At 45.7% G+C, this 22,095-nt stretch overlaps 1 protein-coding gene across 1 annotated transcript in view; it reads left to right on the top strand.

Annotated features, from left to right (window-relative positions):
* The first annotated feature begins 5,208 nt into the window (after window positions 1-5,208).
* SMOC2 (SPARC related modular calcium binding 2) overlaps window positions 5,209-22,095 on the top strand; it is a 168,022-nt gene continuing 151,135 nt past the window's right edge. The window contains exons 1-2 of the mRNA XM_023728234.1: window positions 5,209-5,476; window positions 7,937-8,176. Coding sequence (XP_023584002.1) covers window positions 5,209-5,476; window positions 7,937-8,176 — 508 coding nt within the window. The remainder of the gene's footprint in view (window positions 5,477-7,936; window positions 8,177-22,095) is intronic.

A 22,095-nucleotide genomic window follows, 5' to 3' on the forward strand; every position in this document is an offset into this window, starting at 1 on the left:
CCATTTGATCTCATAGACTTAATTGAACTAAGAAGCACATTCCTCACGTGTGTTATTGTTTCTTTTATAGGCCTGTCTAATCTTTGGCTGAAAAGTGGACTTCAGGAGTGGCTTCAGTTCTGAGTTAGCAGAGTTTCTGGTGGCCATAGTCTCGGGGGTTCCTCCAGTCTCTGTCAGACCAGTAAGTCTGGTCTGTTTTCATGAATTTGAATTTTGTTCTACGTTTTTCTCCCGCTCTGTCCAGAACCCTCTTTTGTAATCCCCGTCAGAGAGTCAGAGCGGTCGGTGGTGGTAGCTGGGCACCATCTAGTTCTTCTGGGCTCAGGCTGGTGGAGGCCGTGGTTCATATGGCCCCATTAGTCCTTTGGACTGATCTCTTCCTTATTTCTTTGGTTTTCTACATTCTCCTTTCCTCTGGACAGGCTGGGACCAATAGATGTATCTCAGATGGCTGTTCACAAGCTTTTAAGACCCTAGATGCTACTCACCGAAGTAGAATGTGGAACATTTTCTTTCTGAGCTGTGTTATGCCAGTTGACCTAGGTGTTCCCCGAGACCATGGTCCTCAGCCCTCAGCTTCAGTAACTCAGTCCCTGAAGGTGTTTGGATGCGTCTAGGAAGCCTCTATGACTGCCTTGGTCAAGCTGTGCTGACTTCCCCTGTATTGTGTGCTGTCTTTCCCTTCACCAAAGCTAACACGTGTCTACTGTCTAGTTAGTGATTTCCCCTTCCCACTCCTTCCCTCTTGTAACCGTCAAAGATTGTTTTTTGGTGCATGTAAACCTTTTCTTAAGTTTTTATAATAGTGGTTTCATACAATATTTATCCTTCTGTGATTGGCTTATTTCACTCAGCATACCGCCCTCCAGATTCATCCACGTTTAAGAAGTTTTGTGGATTCATCATTGTTCTTTATCGCTTCGTAGTATTCCATTGCCAAGGTATTGATTTATAGCAATCATTCACATGTATAGAACCCCACTATTTCATTTTATCCTCACAGTTACCTCAACGGCAAACAGAGAAAGTATGATCAATCCCATTTTACAGAGAGAGAAATGGAGTCTCAGATTGCAGAGGTAGAAAAATGCAGAACCAACATTGCCTTCCAATCAGTTGCTTTGTAAGAGAAGGGTACTGCACTGTTGTGCTAGTAATTACGATGGCTTGCTAAACGTCCTCCATAGAATTCAATGGTGGCCAGAATCCCATTTTAATTGACTTACAGTTGTTGTGGTCGCATGCCATCGGGTCTATTCCAATTCATAGCGACCCTATAGCACAGAGTAGAACTGTTCATAGGGTTTCCTAGGTGTAATCTTTATGGGATCACCAGGTCTGTTCTCCTGCAGAGCCACTGGTGGGTTTGAACCTTTTGGTTAGCAGCCGAGCACGTAACCATCACATCACCAGGGCTCCGACTTACAGTTAGCATCCGTAAATGTTGCCAATTGGTCTAGTTTATTAAAAAAGACCTAAAACTGTACTAAAAAAAAGCTGGTTAAATTCTAAAAGGAGTTTGTTCATTGGCATCATACACGTGTTGTAATGGTTAAAATACGCTCTTCAGAATTTTCTGATTGATGGAACGAGACCTGCACATCACATGGCTTGCCCTCCTCCGGCCGCCATTTTCCTGGCCAGCGAGTGATGTTCATTCCAACACCTGAGCCTCACAGCCTCTCAAGCAATTCCCATGGGTAAGCCTCCCATCAGCGCCATCCCATAGCAGTCTGCTGAAAATTACACTCCTTTCTAATTTGTCCGTATTTTTGACTTGTACACATTGGTTTATATTGGTTTGTCTCTGGGATTCCATCTCATATCTGTTTCTATCAAAGTTTTCTGTGTTCTTCTTAGAGGATCTCTTTTATGGAATTTTCATGTCCCCCATGGCAGAGGCAACCAGTTTCTCCTCTCAGCCTTTCAGATGCGTGCTCTGCCTCGTGTGATAATTACTGGGAGATTTACATTTGCCACTGTCTAGATTTTAGGCTGAATCTCTGAGTGGCACAAGTAGTTAAGGGCTCAACTGCTAGCTGAAAGGTTGGTGGTCTGAACCCACCGAGCGGTGCCTTGGAAGACAGGCCTGGCAATCTGCTTCCAGAAGGTCACGGCCTTGAAAGCCCTATGGAGCAGCTCTGCTCTGACATGCTTGGGGTCTCCATGAGTCGGGATCAAATCCATGACAGCTAGCAACCTCAAGATTTTAAGCCCCACTCCTATAGGGTCACTATGAGTCAGAATCAGCTCCACGGCAGCGGGTTTTTTTTTGGGGTGGGGGTGCGGTGCATTTAGTACAGGGCTGGGGTTTTAGCTGTCTTTGAATGCCCACCCTCCTGGAGTCTGGTCAAATACCCTACAAGGGGAGATCCCTTCACAGTTCTTCAGTAAGTTCAGTTCAATCTGGATCTGCCTCTTGAGCTAACTTAGAAAGTTGAGGCTTTATCCTTAGAGTGTGAGAAAAGAGGTAAAGACAGCAACAGTGCCTAAAGCAGGCAGTCCTGAATGAAGTAAGGTGTTTTAAAAACGTACATACAGACTGGCTTAAATTGCTTCCGTCAAATGAATCAGTGAATGAATGAAGGAGTAAAAGAAATGGCAGCTCTCTTTGGGAGAAAATACCCTGGTGTCAAATTGTGTTTTAGCGTTTAAGCTGCAGGTTTGCAAGTGCTCCAGAATCATTTCCACATCTGCACCGTGGATTTCAGTTCTCTATTTGACTGAACAGGAGTGGGGAAACCTTGGCTGAAATCGGATCCGCTTCAGGCTGTAAAATGGAGGAATCGCTGACCAAAGCAGGCTTGTGTTCGTGACACTTCTGTACCTGCCCAGTTATTCCAGAATTACTCCCTGTCTGCAGCCCCCATCAGGCCTGACCTGGCGGAGCCTGCACCCCACTTTCTTCTTCTCCCCCGTGGGTGACCTCGTCTGCCGACCCAGCAAGAACGCTTGGAAGCTGGCCTCACTTTTCAGGGGTGTGCTGTTTGGAAAGGTCCTGCTTTTGTGGCTCTTACAGCTGTGGATGTATCTATTTCAGAGGTTGTTTTTTCTCAGTGCTATCCTGCACTGTCATCTTCTCAGTGAAAAATAGGCTGCAATTAATTATTATGGTGGGAAAATTCATCCACATGAAGATTTTGAGAATATTTCCAATTTGTTTCTTAAATATTTGATCTTGTTCCAGCTTTTCCTTCTGGGTCAAACCCATGTGTCCATTAAGAAAAACACAGAGCGTGTGTTGGATGTATTTGTTGCTGTAGCTGCCGAGTCAGCCGCGACTCATGGCAGCCCCGTGCACAGTGCGATGAAGTGCTGCCTGGTCCTGTGCCACCCCATGATCAGGTGTCAGTTGGCCCACTGAGATCCATAGGGTTTTCACTGGCTGACTTTTGGAAGTAGATTGCCAGGCCTTTCTTCCTGGTCTGTCTCAGTCTGGAAGCTCTGCTGAAACTGGTCCAGCATCACAGCAGTACTCGAGCCTCTACTGACAGACGGGGGGTGACTGTGCACGAGGGGCACTGGCCGGGCACTGAACCACCACTGTCCTCATATGAGGCCTCAGAAAAAGCAAACCCGCTGCCATCGAGCCAATTCTGACTCACAACGGCCCTACAGGACAGAGAAGAACTGCCCCACAGGGTTTCCAAGGAGCATCTGGTGGATTTGAACTGCCTGCTTTTTGGTTAGCAGTGAAATGCTTAAACCGGTGTAATTTTTAATCCATGATCGAGTCATTGTCCCCAAAATGCCACTTTGTGAGTCTCCTGTAGCTTCTTTACACAGTGTCCGCTTGCACCCATGCAAACAGACCTCTGGGAAAATAGAAGAAATGGAAAACCCTTGTAACTGTCAGGTGTTTTTTTTTAACCAAAGTCCCTCAAGCTCTCATTGATTTCTTTTGAAATACGGCAAAGTGCCTTTTATCCTGAACTAGTCGGAAGACCTTAACCAAGTTTCTTTGGTAAATAGTGGGCGCTTTAGAATGAGGAGCTCCTCTTTTCTCTACTAGGCTCGGTTTATAAGAGCACCAACTTAGTGAAAGCCTGATTTTCCCCCATGAACTGACTGTCTCCTTCTGGATTGTAATTACTATTAAACGGGGGCGGGGGGCCTGTGCATAAAGGGCGTGTTGTCTTGTTTCTGAGGAAGAACGTGTCCATTGCTGGTACTCCACCATCAAATTATCAAGAATTGCAGTTAAATTCCGAACACCTGAACACTAGGGTTTTTTTCCCCTTCTTTTTTAAAGAAAAGATGTAGAACCTATCTCTTTCTATTTAGAGAAAATGATAATTACAATGTCTTACCCTAAGGGTTTACCTCACTTAGGGTTTCAGGGAATGCAAATAGATCCCTGCTTATGCATAAAAAGTAACAGATTTAGGTTATTCCATCTTTTCGTCTAAAATAGAAGAGAGCTATGTTACAGCATGGAGTCTCTGGCTGGTTAGCATGTACAGCTGCTAACCAAAGGGTTGGCGGTTCAAGTCCACCCAAAGGCACCTTGGAAGAAAGGCCTGGCGATCTACTTCTGAAACATCGGCCACTGAAAATCCTGTGGAGCACAGTTCTACTCTGACCTACGTGGGGTCACCATGAGTTGGAGTCAACTGGACAGCAGCTGGTCTGTGATAGGGCGTGCTCCTGCTTGAAGCGAGGGGTCCCGTGACTTCCCCTGAACATTCTGTATGTTCAGGTTGAATTCCTGGTGGGTGTTTCCCCCCCTTCCTCCTGTGCCTTGCTAAACTGCTCTGATTCAGCCCTGTGTTATGAGAACAAGTCTATCGGAATTCTCACGGGCTTGCAATGAGAGCAAGGCAGCAATGTGAAAAATTCTGTCAAACTGAAGCACCATTTCAGCGGGCGGATGGCCTTCCACAGGTTCCGTCCCTTCTGAGGTGCGATGCCCCAGAGGGTCCTCGTGACTCATGCTGTGAATGTTTCCTGGAGGATGCACAGTTTGGGCCCCTCTCTGCCGTGAGAGCATAAAAATGGATATCAGGAGAAGTAAAAAATGAGAGTTGAAACCCATCAGTGGCCGAAGTGACATGGCGTGTATTTATGCACTTGCTGTGCCCATTTTTAAGTAAAAGCACAGTTTTGCAAAAGCCCGAAAAGGTAACAATCTAATTTTCATTGGCATCGTGGCTAAAATATGCCGGTATCATTATAGCAGGTGAAGTTAGTCTCAGGAAAATTTGGAGCATGGAGCTTGAAATTGGGAAAATTAGAAAAATGAATACCGCTTTTGTCCTGGAGGTTCTGCTGCCGGACAAGCAGGCCCAGTCGCCTGCTGGGTGTGAGCCATGCGCCCCTTGGCTCCGACCTTTGTCCAGAGACCTGGGCATGGCAGTGCTGAGTGGTGTTGACGGCCTCAGTGTTACTATCTACACCTTGCTGACCACAGCCTACTCGCTGCCCCCCGTTCCAGGACTCCAGGAGCTGGGGGACCCTGAGCCCCACCGGGGTCCTTGTTGGTGATGTGGCTCTGCAGCGGTGGTGCTCCTTTTGTGGCTTTTATTCCAGCTTCAGCTTCTGGTCGTTCTTTAAACAGAGCAGCAGGGACACTCAAAGCTTCAGGCAGAGTTTCGGTTGTTAAGAAACTGAGCGTCCTGAGCTCCAGAGGACCTTTGTTCTGTGGTTCCGGAACAGGGGGTGGGGGTCCCTGAGCATCCTGAGCTCCAGAGGACCTGTGTTCTGTGGTGCTGGAACAGGGGGTGGGGGTCCCTGAGCAGCCTGAGCTCCAGAGTACCTTCGTTCTGTGGTGCCAGAGCAGTGGGTGGGGGTCCCTGAGCATCCTGAGCTCCAGAGGACCTTTGTTCTGTGGTGCTGGAACAGTGGGTGGGGGTCCCTCAGCTTCTTGAGCTCCAGAGTACCTTTGCTCTTTGGTGTCAGAACAGTGGGTGAGGGTCCCTGAGCATCCTGAGCTCCAGAGTACCTTTCTTCTGTGGTGGCGGAACAGGGGGTGGGGGTCTCTCAGCATCCTGAGCTCCAGAGTACCTGTGTTCTGTGGTGCCGGAACAGTGGGTGGGGGTCCCTGGATGTTTGCTAAACCCCATTCCTGCTTTTCCTTCAGCTCAGACTGGAAGAGGTCTCAGGGCATCTGATCTGAGCTCTCTCCATCCCTGTGAAAAATGTTGGGATAAACAGGGCTTGTGTGTGGACCCCCTCTGTGTTGTGTGTATTTGAACAGGTTTATTTTGCATATATTATTTAAGAATAACTAGAGCGCCAGGATTTCTTTTTTAATCAATTACTAAAAACAGAAGAAAAAACAGTTGTCATTGAGCTCCTGGATGGTGCAAACAGTTAAGTGCTCGACTGCTAACCAAAAGGTTGGCAGCCCAAGTCTACCCAGAGTTGCCTTGGAAGAAAGGCCTGGTGATCTACTTCGGAAATATCGGTCACTGAAAACCCTGTGGAGCACGGTTCTACTCTGACACACACGGGGCTGCCATGAGTCAATGAATTATTCTTATTGTTAGTTGCCATAGAGTCAGCTCTGACTCATGGCGACCCCAAGTGTGCAGAGTAGGACTGCTCCATAGAGTTTTCATGGCTGTGACCTTTCAGAAGCAGATTGCCAGGCCTTTCTTCCGAGATGCCTCTAGGTGGGCTTGAACAACCAACCTTTTGGCTAGTAGTCGAGTGCTTAACTGTTTGTACCACCCAGGGACTCCAATGAATTACTAACGCTCCAAACATCAGAGAAACACATTTGTGGGGCAGGTGACACTCCAGTGGCCAAAGGCTTATCACAGTTCTGTTTGTCCTCATCCTAATTCTATAGTGCAAGCCCTTCATAAGTGTTATTCTGAGGTTCACCTTCCTGTTGTTTTGTCCATCATGACATAGGGCTAGACAAGACTGTGGTCTGGGACAGGCCATGTTGGGGTTGGAAGGTCAGTGTGTGGGCAGGAAACAATCAGTAATCCAGGTTGTTGGGACAAGCAGGGTCAGAACCAACTCTACTGGTGGCACTGTCAGCCCCGAGGCTGTGTGTCAGTGACATAAAGTAGCAAAGGCAAGGACTGGTAACCCAGCAGCAGTCAGCGTAACTGGAATCTCCATGTGCAAAATGGCCACTAGGGCAGTGACCCAGATGGATTCCTTTAGGGAGTGGCTCTCTTGCTTGTAACCATGTCTGAGAATCCTGGATGCCCAGTGTGGCCAAAGTGCCATCTCTTTATGCTGTAGTGTGCTGGGTGTGCTGCACCTTGAGGCATTTTCATAGAAATCAGCAAGCCTCTTCCTGAGCATAAACCCATTCATTTACTCAACCAACACTTGTTCAAAACACGATGATTGAGTTCGAACAAGTATACATGGATGGATTCTTAGAATGTAGATGGAGTTGCGGAGCTCTGGTGGCACGGTGGTTAAGAGCTTGGCTGCTAACCGAAAGGAGGGTGGTTGGAATCCACCAGCCACTCCTTGGAAACCCTGGGGGGCAGCTCTACTCTGTCCTATCGGGTCGCTATAAGTCAGAATCACCTCAAAGGCAATGGGTCAGATGGAGTTGTAGGAGCCTTTTAAATTAGGAAAGATCTCATCTGATTCCAGACAAACAGTGGGCATTCCTGACCCTTGTCACTTCCAAAATGGTGGTACACCACGCTGAATGTTGAAGTAAATTAGCAAATGAACGACAAATGAAAAGAAAAACACTGCTGTTCAGCCCATTAAAGACGAAACAGAATATGTGAGTGTTCCATGCCAGAGATAAACTGTTTCATGTGCCAAGTTGTCTATTGTATTAAAAGATTCCACCACCAAACATTGACAGAGAATTATCGAGGCTTTTGAAACATGATGGGCTGGCTGATGGCTTAGTGTTTTCTAAGAGATTCATGTGTTTCTGGCGGTGATAATACTGAATACTGTCATCCTTGATTTTTATTCCCTGCCCACTTAGTGACCTTTAGATAACCTCCTATTTTTGGCTGCCCTAGAGAGTATCTCTTTAAATTTGTCTTTTTTTGTTGTTGTTGTTCCCTCAAGTTTTTGAGAGTTGACCAAGATAAGGACAAGGATTGCAGCTTGGATTGTGTGGGATCTCCTCAAAAACCTCTCTGTGCCTCTGACGGAAGGACCTTCTTGTCCCGCTGTGAGTTCCAACGTGCCAAATGCAAAGACCCCCAGTTAGAGATCGCTTATCGAGGAAACTGCAAGGGTAAGTCGCTCTCCGATTATCCATTCAAAGATTGGTAGATCATCACTAAAATGAATGTCTATGTATTTTATTTTTATCTTTGCCAGCTTATTCTGTATTTAAAAACCAAGAGGTGTATATTTGTCAATTTTTTCAGAGTGCATAGGAAGTAATTTCTATGAATTCCAAGAGCACAATCATTTTTTCTTGTTTACTGTTTTATTAGAAGGTGTGATGCCATTGTGAAACAAATTTACCCAAGTATCTCACAGATTTTTTTTCCCCAAAGTCTTCTGAAATTATTCTCATCAACGTTAAGCTCCTGGCTCTTTCAACTCTTTCTTGCTTTTCTTTGTAGCAAATGGCACGTATACAACACCACCTGGCAGGTTCGGTGATTTTATTGGTGCTGATTTTACACTTGTAATTTTTTTGCTTTCCTGATTTAAAAATCAGATTTAGAACTAACTAGCAGGCTTACAGCAAAACGTTGAAATGCTTCCTGTGTTAATGAAGGGTTTGATTCTCAGCAAAATATGCTGATGTTTCAAATTCAAATAGAGTGCTTTTCAGAAAGAGATTAGTTTTCTTTTTTTATTATCTAGGAAGAAAGACCACACAGGCTAAAAGCTCCTTTGAGATGATTTTCTGCACTGTCTACTTACTAGCTCCAACAATCAACTTAAATAAAACAAAATAACCACCACCACACCAAAAACTAGAAGGAACACATTGTCCCAGCCCTGTACTTAACCAGGCTTTGAATCAATTTGCTCTGCCTTTGATGATACAATATAAAGCTAGGTGAGTGGATTTGAGTCCCTTCTTCAGGCGAGCTATGATGCTAGATCAGTGGATTTGAGTTACTTCTTAAGATGAGAAAGTCAGAATGTTGCCGCTTTCTTTAGACCTAGGAGTTCTTCCTGTCGCTATCATGAAGAACGCTCTCTCCAGAGAGATTTAGCCCTCTGGGTCTGAGGAACAGCACGGCACTCTCTCTGGAGTCTCGGGCTTTGCTCATCGAGGGACCATTTCCCTATTCATTATTTGTGCGCAGCATCTGTGGGCACCAAGATTCGGAGCACAGACTTCTTGGTGTGTTCTTGTTGCTTTGCGCATAACTGACAGCTACACATCGTCAAGATTTTTTTCTGCCATCTTGGTTTGTTCAGATCAAAAGAACGTTAAGACACTGGTTGTTGTTAGCTGCCATTGAGTAAGCTCGGACTCACGGTGACCCTGTGTGCAACAGAACTAAATGTTACCCAGTCCTACACCATCTTCACAGTCATTGGTATGCTGGAGTCCACTGTTGCGGCCACTGTGTATTTTGAGTGGCTTCTGCTCATCTTCCAGTATTATATCGGATAATACTCTGTTGTGATCTGTAGGGTTTTTATTGGCTGATTTTTGGAAGTAGATCTCCAGATGTTTCTTCCTAGTCTGTCTTAGTCTGGAAGCTCCACTGAAACTTGTCCACTATGGTGGTCCTGCTGGTATTTGAAATACTGGTGGCATAGCTTCCAGCATCACAGCAACGTGCAAGCTCCCAGTGTGACACAGTGACAGATGAGTGGTGGTTAGTTCTCTTAGGGTTTCCAATAAGAGTACCTGCAACCATTATTCTATGTGCTAGGGGACAGGAGGGCACGGTGCTGCAGGCTTTCAAGAGTGCTTGTCTTACTTTGTGGTCACAGTGCTGTCTCTTATCTGTTACCCAAACTGATGGAGTTGCCACTCATCCTATGCAGAGGGGGTCATGAAGAGACACAGCAGAAGCCCAACAGAGATCCCAGGACAGGGGGCTGGGAGGGGGCGAAAGAAGTCAGTGGAGCAGAGTGTGGAGAGCTGGACTATCAGATTTTGATCTTTGTGCTTATTTCGTGGGAAGTGGAAAGCCACAGGGAGTTAGAGGCAGAAGAAGGGAGGACGTGAATTGTTGCTTTGCTTTGAGAACTCCTGACCCAAGTTTCACCAGGCTGCCCCACCCCTCCGTATTCCTGGCCTTGGACCGGGACGTGCCCATGCTACAAGTCAACTGATACAATTGTTGTCATTGTTCTTTGCCATGGAGTTGATTCCAACTCATGTCAACCCCATGTGTGTCAGAAGAGAATTGCTCCACAGGGTTTTTAAGGCTGTGGCCTTTCAGTAGCTGATTGCCAGGCCTTTCTTCTGAGGCACCTTTGGGTGGGTTCAAACCACCGACCTTTCTGCTAGTAGTAAAATGCTTACCTGTCTGTGCCACCCAGGGACTCCACTGATACAATTACCTACCAGCATTGGCGTGTTTGGACCCTGGCATGTTCCAGAAAGGGTATACAAAATGAAGGCGCCAGCTACATTCAGATGAAAATATATTTTTAGTTCATTCAGTTGCCTCTCAATAGACTACTGGGCACACAAGGGAAAAAGTGCAATGAGAAAGTTACTTTATTCATGTTTTAAATAAATACACTGCAGTGGTAGTCCCACATCGGGATCCAAAAACGTGAAGTCAAAGGTGGAAAAGTGACCTCACTGGGCTCGGTGTGGTAGACCTACCCAGAGTGGGGCCTGTGGACCGGCAGCGTCAGGGTCACCTGGAGCTGCTGAGAGGACCATCCTCAGGACTTGCCCCATACCCACCAATCAGCACCCCAGTCCTGGGGACCTGCCCCAGAAGCACCAGTCAGAAAAGTCCCACTGCTCAGAGCCCCAGTCCTCAGGACCCACCCGAGACCCCCAGTCAGAGCCCCAGTCCTCGGGACCCACACCAGACCCCTGGTCAGCACCCCAGACCTTGGGACCCATCCCAGGCCCCCAGTCAGCACCTCAGTCCTCGGGACCCACCCCAGACCCCCAGTCAGTGCACCTGTCCTTGGGACCCACCCCAGAACCCCAGTCCTCAGGACCCACCCAAGACACCCGGTCAGAGCCCTAGTGCTCGGGACCCACCCCAGACCACCAGTCAGCGCCCCAGAATGATGAGCTGAGGAATCTGTGCTTTCCTATGCTGCTCTCCTGGTGCGTGCTGAGAGCATGTCGTATGACATGAGGGGCCACAGCCCCACTGACAAGTGACTGGTCAGTGATTATGGTGACAAATGGCTGGTCAGTGATTATGGTGACATGGACTGACTCTCCAGACACCTGAGTACCAGGGAGGCCATTCCATTGGGAAGAGTCTCTCCTAACTCTTGGAGATTAGGAGACGAATTAACAAGAAAGAACTGTCATTTTTGTTGTAAAAAGCTGATGTAATTCACAAATTAAATTTTGCTTTAGTAGGGAAAGGTAGTTTAAAAAATTTAAAACACAGAAGTGAAATATCTTTCTATAGAAAATTCCCAAAAAAGTAAAGGGAAATGTAATTCAAATCAGCTGCATTTGAAGTTGTTTCATTGAATTATATGTTTGTACATACTGTCTAAGGAGCCCTGGGGGTGCAATGGTTACAACACACAGCTGCTAACCAAAGGCTGATGGTTCAAACCCAGCAGCCACTCCACTGGATAAAGATGTGGCAGTCTGCTTCCATGAAGATTACAGCTTTGGAAACTGTGAGGTCGCTATGAGTCAGAATCAACTGGACAGGGTTTAGGGATTGGGTATAGACTATCTAGGAGTTCCTGGGTTAAGCGCTCAACTCCTGGCCAAAAGGTTGGAGGTTCAAGCCCACCCAGAGGTGCCTGGGAAGATGTTGTTAGGTGCCATCCAGTCTGTTCCGACTCATAACGACCCTAAGTACAACAGAACGAAACACTGCCCGGTCCTGTGCCATTCTCACAATTGCTGTTATGCTTAAGATTATCATTGCAGCCACTTTGTCAATCCATCTCCTTGAGGTTCTTCTTCTTTTTCACTGGCCCTCTACTTTACCAAGCATGATGCCCTTCTCCAGGGACTGATCGATCCCTCCTGACAAAGTATGTGAGACGAAGTCTCACCACCCTTCCTTCTAAGGAGCATTCAGGTCATACTTCTTCCAAGATAGATTTGTTCCTTCTTTTGACAGTCCATGGTATAGCCAATATTCTTCACCAACAGCACAATTCAAAGGTGTCAATTTTTCTTTGGTCTTCCTTATTCATCGTCCAGCTTTCACATGCATAGGAGGCGATTGAAAACATCACGGCTTGGGTCAGGCACACCTTAGTCTTCAAGGTGACATCTTTGCTTTTCAACACTTTAAAGAGGTCTTTTGCAGTAGATTTGCCCAATGCAATGCGTCTTTTGATTTCTTAACTGCTGCTTCCATGGGTGTTGATTGTGGGTCCAAGTAAGGTGAAATCCTTGACAACTTCAATCTTCTCTCCATTTATCATGATGTTGCTTATTGGTCCAGTTGTGAGGATTTTGTTTTGTTTATGTTGAGGTGTAATCCACATTGAAGGCTGTGGTCTTTGATCTTCATCGGTAAGTGCTTCAAGTCCTCTTCACTTTCAGCAAGCAAGGTTGTGTCATCTGCATAACACAGGTTGGTAATTAATCTTCCTCCAATCCTGATGCCAAGTTCTTCTTCATATAGTCCAGCTTCTTGATTATTTTCTCAGCATACAGACTAAACAGGTATGGTGAAAAGATACAACCCTGACGAACACCTTTCCTGACTTTAAACCACACAGTATCCCCTTGTTCTGTTTGAAAAACTGCCTATTAATCTATGTACAGGTTCCCTATGAGCACAATTAAATGTTCTGGTATTCCCATTCTTCGCAATTTTATCCATAATCTGTTATGATCCACACAGGAGAAAGCCTTTGCATAGTCAATAAAACACAGGTAGACATCTTTCTGGTATTCTCTGCTTTCAGCCAGGATCCATCTGACATTAGCAATGATATCCCTCTTTCCACGTCCTCTTCTGAATCCACCTTGAATTTCTGGCAGTTCCCTGTCGATGTACGGCTGCAGACGCTTTTGAAAGACCTTCAGCAAAATTTTACTTGTGTGTGTTATTAATGATATTGTTCGATAATTTCCACATTCAGTTGGATCACCTTTCTTTGGAATGCGCATAAATGTGGATCTCTTCCAGTCAGTTGGCCAGGCAGCTGTCTTCCAAATTTCTTGGCATAGATAATTGAGTGCTTCCAGAGCTGCATCCGTTTGTTGAAACATCTCAACTGGTATTCCGTCAATTCCTGGAGCCTTGTTTTTAGCCAATGCCTTCAGTGCAGCTTGAATTTCTTCCTTCAGTACCATCGGTTCTTGATCATATGCTACCTCCTGAAATGGCTGAAACATCAACCAATTCTTTTTGGTATAGTGACTCTGTATATTTCTTCCATCTTCTTTTGATGCTTCCTATGTCGTTTAATATTTTCCCTGTAGAATCCTTCAGTATTGTAACTCGAGGCTTGAATTTTTTCTTCAGTTTTTTCAGCTTAAGAAATGGAGAGCATGTTCTTCCCTTTTGGTTTTCTATCTCCAGGTCTTTGGACATGTCGTTATAATACTTTACTTTGTCTTCTCGAGCCGCCCTTCTGTTCAACGCTTTTACTTCATCATTTCTTCCACGCGCTTTAGCTACTCAACATTCAAGAGCAAGTTTGAGTCTCTTTTGACATCCATTTTGGTCTTCTTCTTTCCTGTCTTTTTAATGACCTCTTGCTTTCTTCATGTATGATGTCCTTGATGTCATTCCACAGCTCGTCTGGTCTTTAGTCATTAGTGTTCAGCGCGTCAAATCTATTCTTGAGATGGTCTCTAAATTCGGGTGGGATATATTCAAGGTCATACTTTGGCTCTTGTGGACTTGTTCTAATTTTCTTCAATTTCATCTTGAATTTGCATATGAGCAGTTGATGATCTGTTCCATGGTCAGCCCCTGGCTGTTCTGACTGATGATATTGGGCTTTTCCGTTGTCTCTTTCCACATATGTAATCGATTTGATTCCTGTGTATTTCATCCGGCGAGGTCCACGTGTATAGTTGCCATTTATGTAGGTGAAAAAAGGTATTTGCAATGAAAAAGTCATTGGTCTTACAAAATTCTATCATGTGATCTCCGGCATCATTTCTATCCCCAAGGCCATATTTTCCAACTACCAACCCTTCTTCTTTGTTTCCAACTTTCACATTCCAATCACCAGTAACTATCAATGCATCCTGATTGCATGTTCAATCAATTTCAGACTGCAGAAGTTGGTAAAAATCTTCAATTTCTTCATCTTTGGCCTTAGTAGTTGGTACATAGATTTGAATAATAGTCATATTAACTGATCTTCCTTGTAGGCGTATGGATATTATCCTATCACTGACAGCCTTGTACTTCAGGATAGATCTTGAAATGTTCTTTTTGACAATGAATGCAAAGCCATTCCTCTTCAAGTTGTCATTCCCAGCATAGTAGACCATATGATTGTCTGATTCAAAATGGCCAATACCAGTCCATTTCAGCTCACTAATGCCTAGGATATCAATGTTTATATGTTCCATTTCATTTTTGACAATTTCCAATTTTCCTAGATTCCTACTTTGTACACTCCATGTATCAATTATTAATGGTTGTTTGCAGCTGTTTCTTCTCATTTTGAGTCGTGCCACATCAGCAAATAAAGGTCTCAAAAGCTTGACTCCACCCACATCATTAAGGTCAACTCTACTTTGAGGAGGCCACTCTTTCCCAGTCGTATTTTGAGTGCCTTCCAACCTGAGGGGCTCATCTTCTGGCACTATATCAGATAATGTCCAGCTGTTATTCGTAAGGTTTTCAGTGGCTAATTCTTTTCAGAAGTAGACTGCCAGGCCCTTCTTCCTAGTCTGTCTTAGTGTGGAAGCTCAGCTGAAACTTGTCCTCCATGGGTGACCCTGATGGTGTTTAAGTACCAGTGACGGAGCTTCCAGCATCACAGCATCACGCAAGCCCCCACAGAAAGACAAACTGACAAACTGTCAGAAGCTAGTCCTGGTGATCCACTGCCAAAAGGTCACAGCCTCAAAAACGCTTTAGAGCACAGTTCTACGCTGCATTCACGGGGTGGCCCTGAGTCGGAATGGATTCACCAGCAGCTAACAATAACGACATACTATCTACATACAATATACTAACTACAGTAAAACATGTGTTAGAATTTTGAGTGTAGAAGCCGTAAGCTGGATCTTTCTCCAGTCAAAGAAGAATTGCTCAAGGTTTCTTTGTGGTGATGAGGGAAAGAGGCACAGACCTCTTAAAACGACTTTTTGTAAATGACAAATTATTTTTTCTCCATGAATATCCATTCCCATCTATAGAAAACAGCAGAAAATAATGTATTAAATCTCATTTACCTGAGGTCTCCTGGTTTCATACCGTTATTCTGTCCTCCTAGCAGGTCTGTCAGTGAATATTTAGGTTTTAGTAAGACTATCTGTTTTATTTTTAATTTCCTTGGTGAAAACTTGAATGAAAACTCTCAGATTAATTTAATAGGGAGTACATGCATATGCCCTCACACACATGCATTCATATCCACATACACACACCTGTGCTCACACTCACATGTATACACACATACACACATGCTAACTCACACAGCACATTCATACACACACACAACATATTCATACACATATATACGCATGCTCACTCACATAACACATTCACACACACATAGACTCAGACTCACACAACACATTCATACACACACATCCACACTCACTCACACACACACATATCCACACACCCATGCTGACTCACACACACATACACACTCCCATGCTCACACACGCATCCACACACCCACACTCACACATACACGTTCATGCTTGCTCACACATATTCATATACACGTGCTCACTCACACAACACATTCATACATGCATACACACATATCCACACTCATTCTTACACACACACCCACACTCACACATTCATACACACACACGCTCACTCACACAACACATTCATACACACATACACACACCCATGCTCACACCCACACACCCACACACACACACACATACACATGCTGACTCTCATATACATGCATACACACACCCACGTTCACACTCACATATATTCATACACATTCACGCTCGCACACACATCCACACATCCACATTCACATTCACACATATTCATAAACACTTATGCCCACACACACACACACCCATGCTCACTCACAGCCACACATACCCACTTACGTTCCCTCACACTCACACTTCACACACACACTCAGACTCACACACTCACACAAATTCATACACACATATACACTGGCCCTCACACACACACGCTCACAATTCACATGCACAGACATACATACACACTCACACATTCACACACACTCACGTTCTCACCACAAACTCGCATACTTATTCATATACACTCGCACACATTCTCACACTTGCACACTCACTGAGTCCCCCGCACACTCCTACATTCACACATGCACTCACACACAGGTACACACATCGTAGTTCACTCAAGTGGACAACCGATATTCCTTGAGGCAGGTTTATTCTCTGTGATTCTAAAATTATATGACTGATTGGCTTCAAACTGATTTTTTTCCTTAGGGTCCAATGTTACTTAGTATTAATAACCTTAATAACTGATGTCTTCTTCTTAGTAAATGACTTCTTGGAGAGCGGTCTGAACGGGAGGGAATCGATTTCACTCTTTATCAGAACACATTGTGGTGTTTCTCTGTTTAAGTCGGTTCTGGATCCCCAGGCCCTGTGGGTGTGTCAGAATCCAGGGGCCGCAGGACCCCTTTGTGTCATTCCATTGTCTGACAGACTGGAAGCTGGTCTCCTTACGGTGTCCTGAAATTGGCCTGTTGATATTTATGATAGGATCCTAGAGCTTCTCCACCAGACTCTCCTCTAGCCTTCCTGTGGTGTGGACTGCCGAGAGCCTCTCAGTGACCTTGACACACACCAAAGGCACGGGTGCTGGTCCCGACGGGGCAGCCTGGGCTGAGTGAGGAGGGCTCATCGTACCTCCTCGGGACGGCAGCATCACGGGGCAATGGGAACAGGCCCTGCACAGCACCCCCTACCCTCAGCCTTGGCCTCCCAAGCATGCCCCAGCACTGGAAATGTGTTTACTTCGCATTTGACAAAGAGTGAGTCAGCCCATTTATTTGGAGATCGAATATGTATTTAAAGAAGCGTTTTTCAAACCACAGGACACACGCCCAGGGGGAACAGCATGTTTTGCCTCACACTGCCTTTTTCAACCACAGATGGCTCCGCTTTTGGCATTCTCTCACCTTCTCAGAGAACGAGCAATGTCCCCTGGGCAACTGCCAGAGGATTCACATGCTTTAAAGTGTAGTTCACCACAGGGAACAGCACAGGCAGGGATTACAGGGAGCTGGTCTAGGGTGAGGGGTATCAGTTGGAGAAACTCACTTGGTAGATAGTGTGTACCAAGCACACGTGTTTGAGCAAGAGTTAGAGACAACGTCATGCCTTGATGGTTGCTATACATCTCAGTTATCTGTGTAGAGGAACAGTTTAAAGATAAGTTTAAATCTCCAATGATCTACTCGTCAGAGAAGATTCTAGAAGCCGTTGTCTGTGAAGTCTTAGCTTGTGAAAACAAGCAGTGTGAGAGTGGAGGGGTCCAATAGTGTCATTAAAGCTTGAGTTTGATGCTCCTTTTTCCTACCGTGTTCCTTCAGATAACCCCAATCAAATGTTCTGTTGAAAGGCCACGAGGAAGATACCAGATTAAACCTTCCCTTTAGTCGTTGTCTTTGAGGCTCGGAGTCTGGGAGGGATTTATTAGACAAAGGCCGGAGGTCTTCCGTTGGTTTTTCTGGGTTAGGTGTCCCTCCGTTGACTGTGCTCATCTCTCCCCAGGCATCTGATCCTAGATCTCTGCCATACCCATCTGCAGGGCCAACGCTGCATTCCTTCTTGACACAGTAAATCTGAATTGAACACAGATGTGTTTTTTGGTAGAATCGTTGTTGGGTTATTTGTGTTTGGAAGTGGCGTAATTTTTCTGGATGATTCCGTCAGTGGGGATTCTTACTCGCTTCACCCAGAACATTTTATACCACCAGCTGGTGACACAAAAAAGGTGAAAAGGGAGAAGTAGGTAAAACTAAAACTCACCTCACAAAAGTAAGTTTCGTTTAAATCAAAAGGATTAAATCCAAAGAAGGTGCAGGCACGTGTGGACTTCAAAATCATGTTTATTTTGGTTCTACAGCTGCCAAGGACAGCAGACGTTAAAATGAAGTTCCTCTAAAGAGAGGTTGTTAATAATGCATTATATTTTAAAAATAAGTGAGCATTCTGCATTGTCTTAATTTCCTAGGGCTTCTGCAACAAAAATACCACAAGCCGGTGACCTTAGAGAACAGGGATTATTGTCTCACAGTTTTGGAGGCTGAGAGTCTGAATTTGGGGCTTTGGCAGGACCAGCCTCTCTCTCTGTTGGCTCTGGGGGAAGATCCTTGTCTTTTTCAGCTTCTGTCACCCTGGGTGTTTCTGGGAGCTCCTTAGCCTGTAGATGTTTCCTTATATGGCTTCTCCCTGCATGTCTCTCCCGGTCTGTTTTCTGTCTTTATGAGACACCACTCAGAAATGATTAGGTTTAAGACCCAACCTACTCTTATGTGACCTCATTAACATCACAGACACCTGTTTCCAAACAGATCACATTCACAGGTGTAGGGGTTAAGACTTCCACATATGTTTTGTGAGGAACCGTTCAACCTGTCATGTGCATCTCTGGTATTCTAGATTTGGGGTATGGGGTTTGGGGCTCTGAGGCACCTCTGGTTTGGCAGTCATCTTACACATGATTGAAATCTGCTTCCCCCAGGGACTGTCCTGAAAACGTGGGTCTGTATCTGCAGTCCGAGTTTTCACTCCAAAGCTGACTCACTGGATTCTGGCTCATGGACGGGAATAGGGCTCCTTCTCACAGTCAGGTTTACGTCGCCATCACTTACCGTCTGTTCACCCTGTTATGGACTGACTTGTGGCCCCCAAAAGATACATCCAAGTCCTGCCCCTGTAGCTGGTGTGAAAACAGGGCCTTTGAAGTTTGAGTTATCAGTTAAGTTGAAGTGAGGTCATCCTGGAGTAGGGTGCCTCTTAACCCCATCTGAGTGGTGCCCTCATCAAAGAGGAGAAGGGACAGAGACAGAGAGAGAGAGGAAGATGCCACATGGTCACACATCTACAAGCGAAGGAATGCCCAGGGCTACCAGAAGCTGAGTGAGACAGGGAAGGATCTTCCCCCAGAGCCTTCAGAGGGAGCATGGCCCTGCTGATGCCCAGAACTCAGACTCTCAGTCTCCAGAACTGTGAGACAATGAATTTCCATTCTGATGAGCCATCCAGTCTGTTGTACTTTGTTACAGCAGTCCTAGGCAGCCAATGCACTCATTCCTCACTTATCAGCATGGCTGGGTTCCAAGGACCAGATCGTTATGCAAAAATCCGCATTATGCGAAAATAAAAGATGACCACATCAAATTACAAAATGGAGGATGACTACATTGTTACACAACTGCCAGATCACATCATTACATAACTGCCGGATCACATCATTACACAACTGCCAGAGTACATCATTATGTAAATGCCGGAGTACATCATTACATAACTGCCGGATTACATCATTACGTAACTGCCGGATCACATCATTACACAACTGCCAGATCACATCATTACATAACTGCCGGATCACATCATTACATAACTGCCGGATCACATCATTACATAACTGCTGGATCACATCATTATGTAACCGCCAAACCACTGAGAATCATGGCCGAGCCAAGCTGACACATAACCTTAAATTAACCATCACAGCCGCCGTTACTCTCACGTTGTACCCTGGTGTTCGCTCCTGTCTGATGTAGGTAGCAGATTTTTTACTGTTGTCGTAAATGCGGAACATCAGATAAGGAGATAGTCGGTAAGTGAGGAGACGGTGAACAAACTCCATTGTCCAGCCTGATTTAGGGAGTCCCTAGGTGGCACAAATGGTGAAGCACTCAGCTACTAACCAGATGCTCCTTGGAAGAAAGGTCTGGAGATCAACTTCCATAAAATCAGCCATTGAAAACCCTGTGGAACCAGTTCTGCCCTGACCCACATGAGGTCACCATGAGTTGGAACCCACTCAGTGGCAGCTAGTTAGGTTTTTGTTTTTAGCCTGCTTTCTGGGCAAACGTGGCAGAACTGGTGCTCTGGGAGGGACAGGTGAGGCCTGAGCTTCCACTGAGCAGATGGTACTGCTCTCTCTCTGCATCTCTAAGAGCAAATTCTACAGCAAAGCCCAGGTCAAGATCTGTCGTCTCTGAAGGTGAAGGAGGGAGAAGGAGATTAAACTGTCCTCTTTCATTGCTTCCAGGAACACAAACAGCCACTCCGATTTCCTCTAAATTGTTCCTGGTGTTGAAATTGGCCGTTTCTCAGAAGGCAGCTACGCAAATGCTAAGCTGGCACTGTCTTTGCAGTTCTGAGGATATTGTTGGGTATTTGGTGGGTGACAGTCTCTAGGCCCATCCCTTTGGGTGTCTTCATTTGGAAACAACCGTTGAAATAATTCAGTCCGTGTCTGATTAAGCTGGATTCAAGTGTTCTGCCCATTTCTTAGTACAGCCGAGCAAATGACCTTTCGAAGAATCACAGTGGTTTGTGCTGGTGGATTTTTCTCATATTTCCGTGGACATTTGCGGAGTTTGTGTTCTCACAACTCAGCGAACACATTCATGTTTTTCTTTTGATCTGGGACCATTTGGGCTGCGCTTCTCTTCAACAAAGTCTCTGGCGTGGAATAAAAGCCAAAGGAAAAAAAGAAAAGTTAAAGGTCAGGAGACTTGGAGCTATTTTGAGATTTCTGAGAACAACGTTATAATGGATATCTGACAAAAGCAGCTTCCTTGGAGATTTCCAATACCAAGAGCTTTATAACGGGCGGATTTGTGTGGCAGGAAGGTGGAAATTGACTGCTATTATTCATCACGCTGTTCTTGTGGCCAGCTGTTCATAGACACTGTTGTTATCGTGACTGCAGAAATACCCAGCTGAGCCGCTCTCTAGCTGGCTCTGGTGGTGACAGCAACAACTCCGCGTGCGTAGGAAACCAACTATAGGACGTAAATCATTATTATAAAGTCCTGTCCACATGGTAACTCGGCAATGTGAATGAATGAATTGTTATTATTAATATTACCGTTGTGATGGTGACTTCTCAGAGTCTTTGTTCTTCCCCCAGGGGACCCCCAGGGTGACATCTAGGATCTTACAGTGGCCAAATAATAATTAGTGTTATATGAAGCTTAATATTTATTTACGGTGTGTGGATGGGGCCATGTTTTCTCTCACACTCCCTTGGCAAAGCCTGTTTCTTCACCAATGTACTCAGGAAGCCTGATAATTCCCTGGTTCTTATGGGTGGTGGGTGGTGTCATGAGGGCTAGGGGCCTGCACTGCAGAGGGGCTGTTCTGTGGGGTCACTTGTCCAACATGTCACCTTCAAAGAAGCTGGATTCTGCCAGGGTATCTCTTCCCAAAGTGACGAGACCTGGGGCAGGAGTGCCTCCCGGAAAGGAAGCAGAACATTCCCTCTGGACACGGAGAGGTGCCCCGTGCCAGGAGTTCCTTCCTCTTCTGGGGCGTGATGTGAGGGCCGCTCAGGATAGGCATGCTGTGACATCCAGCAGAGATGTGGGTTTGAATATTCCGCAGAAGGCAGTAACCTACAGTTGCATCAGCCATGGTCCCAGCTGACACCCAGGAGGTGGTGACCCGCAGACACACAGCCGTGGTCCTGCCTGACAGCCAGGATGTGGTGACCTGTAGACACACAGCCTCAGTCCCAGCTGACACCGAGCAGGTGGTGACACGCAGACACATCAGCCATGGTCCCGGCTGACACCCAGGAGGTGGTGACCGCAGACACACAGCCATGGTCCCAGCTGACACCCAGGAGGTGGTGACCACAGACACACCAGATGTGGTCCTTCCTGACACGCAGGAGGTGGTGACCCGCAGAC

The sequence above is a fragment of the Trichechus manatus genome, unplaced genomic scaffold, assembly GCF_000243295.1.
Source record: "Trichechus manatus latirostris isolate Lorelei unplaced genomic scaffold, TriManLat1.0 scaffold00002, whole genome shotgun sequence".
NCBI lineage: Eukaryota > Metazoa > Chordata > Mammalia > Sirenia > Trichechidae > Trichechus > Trichechus manatus.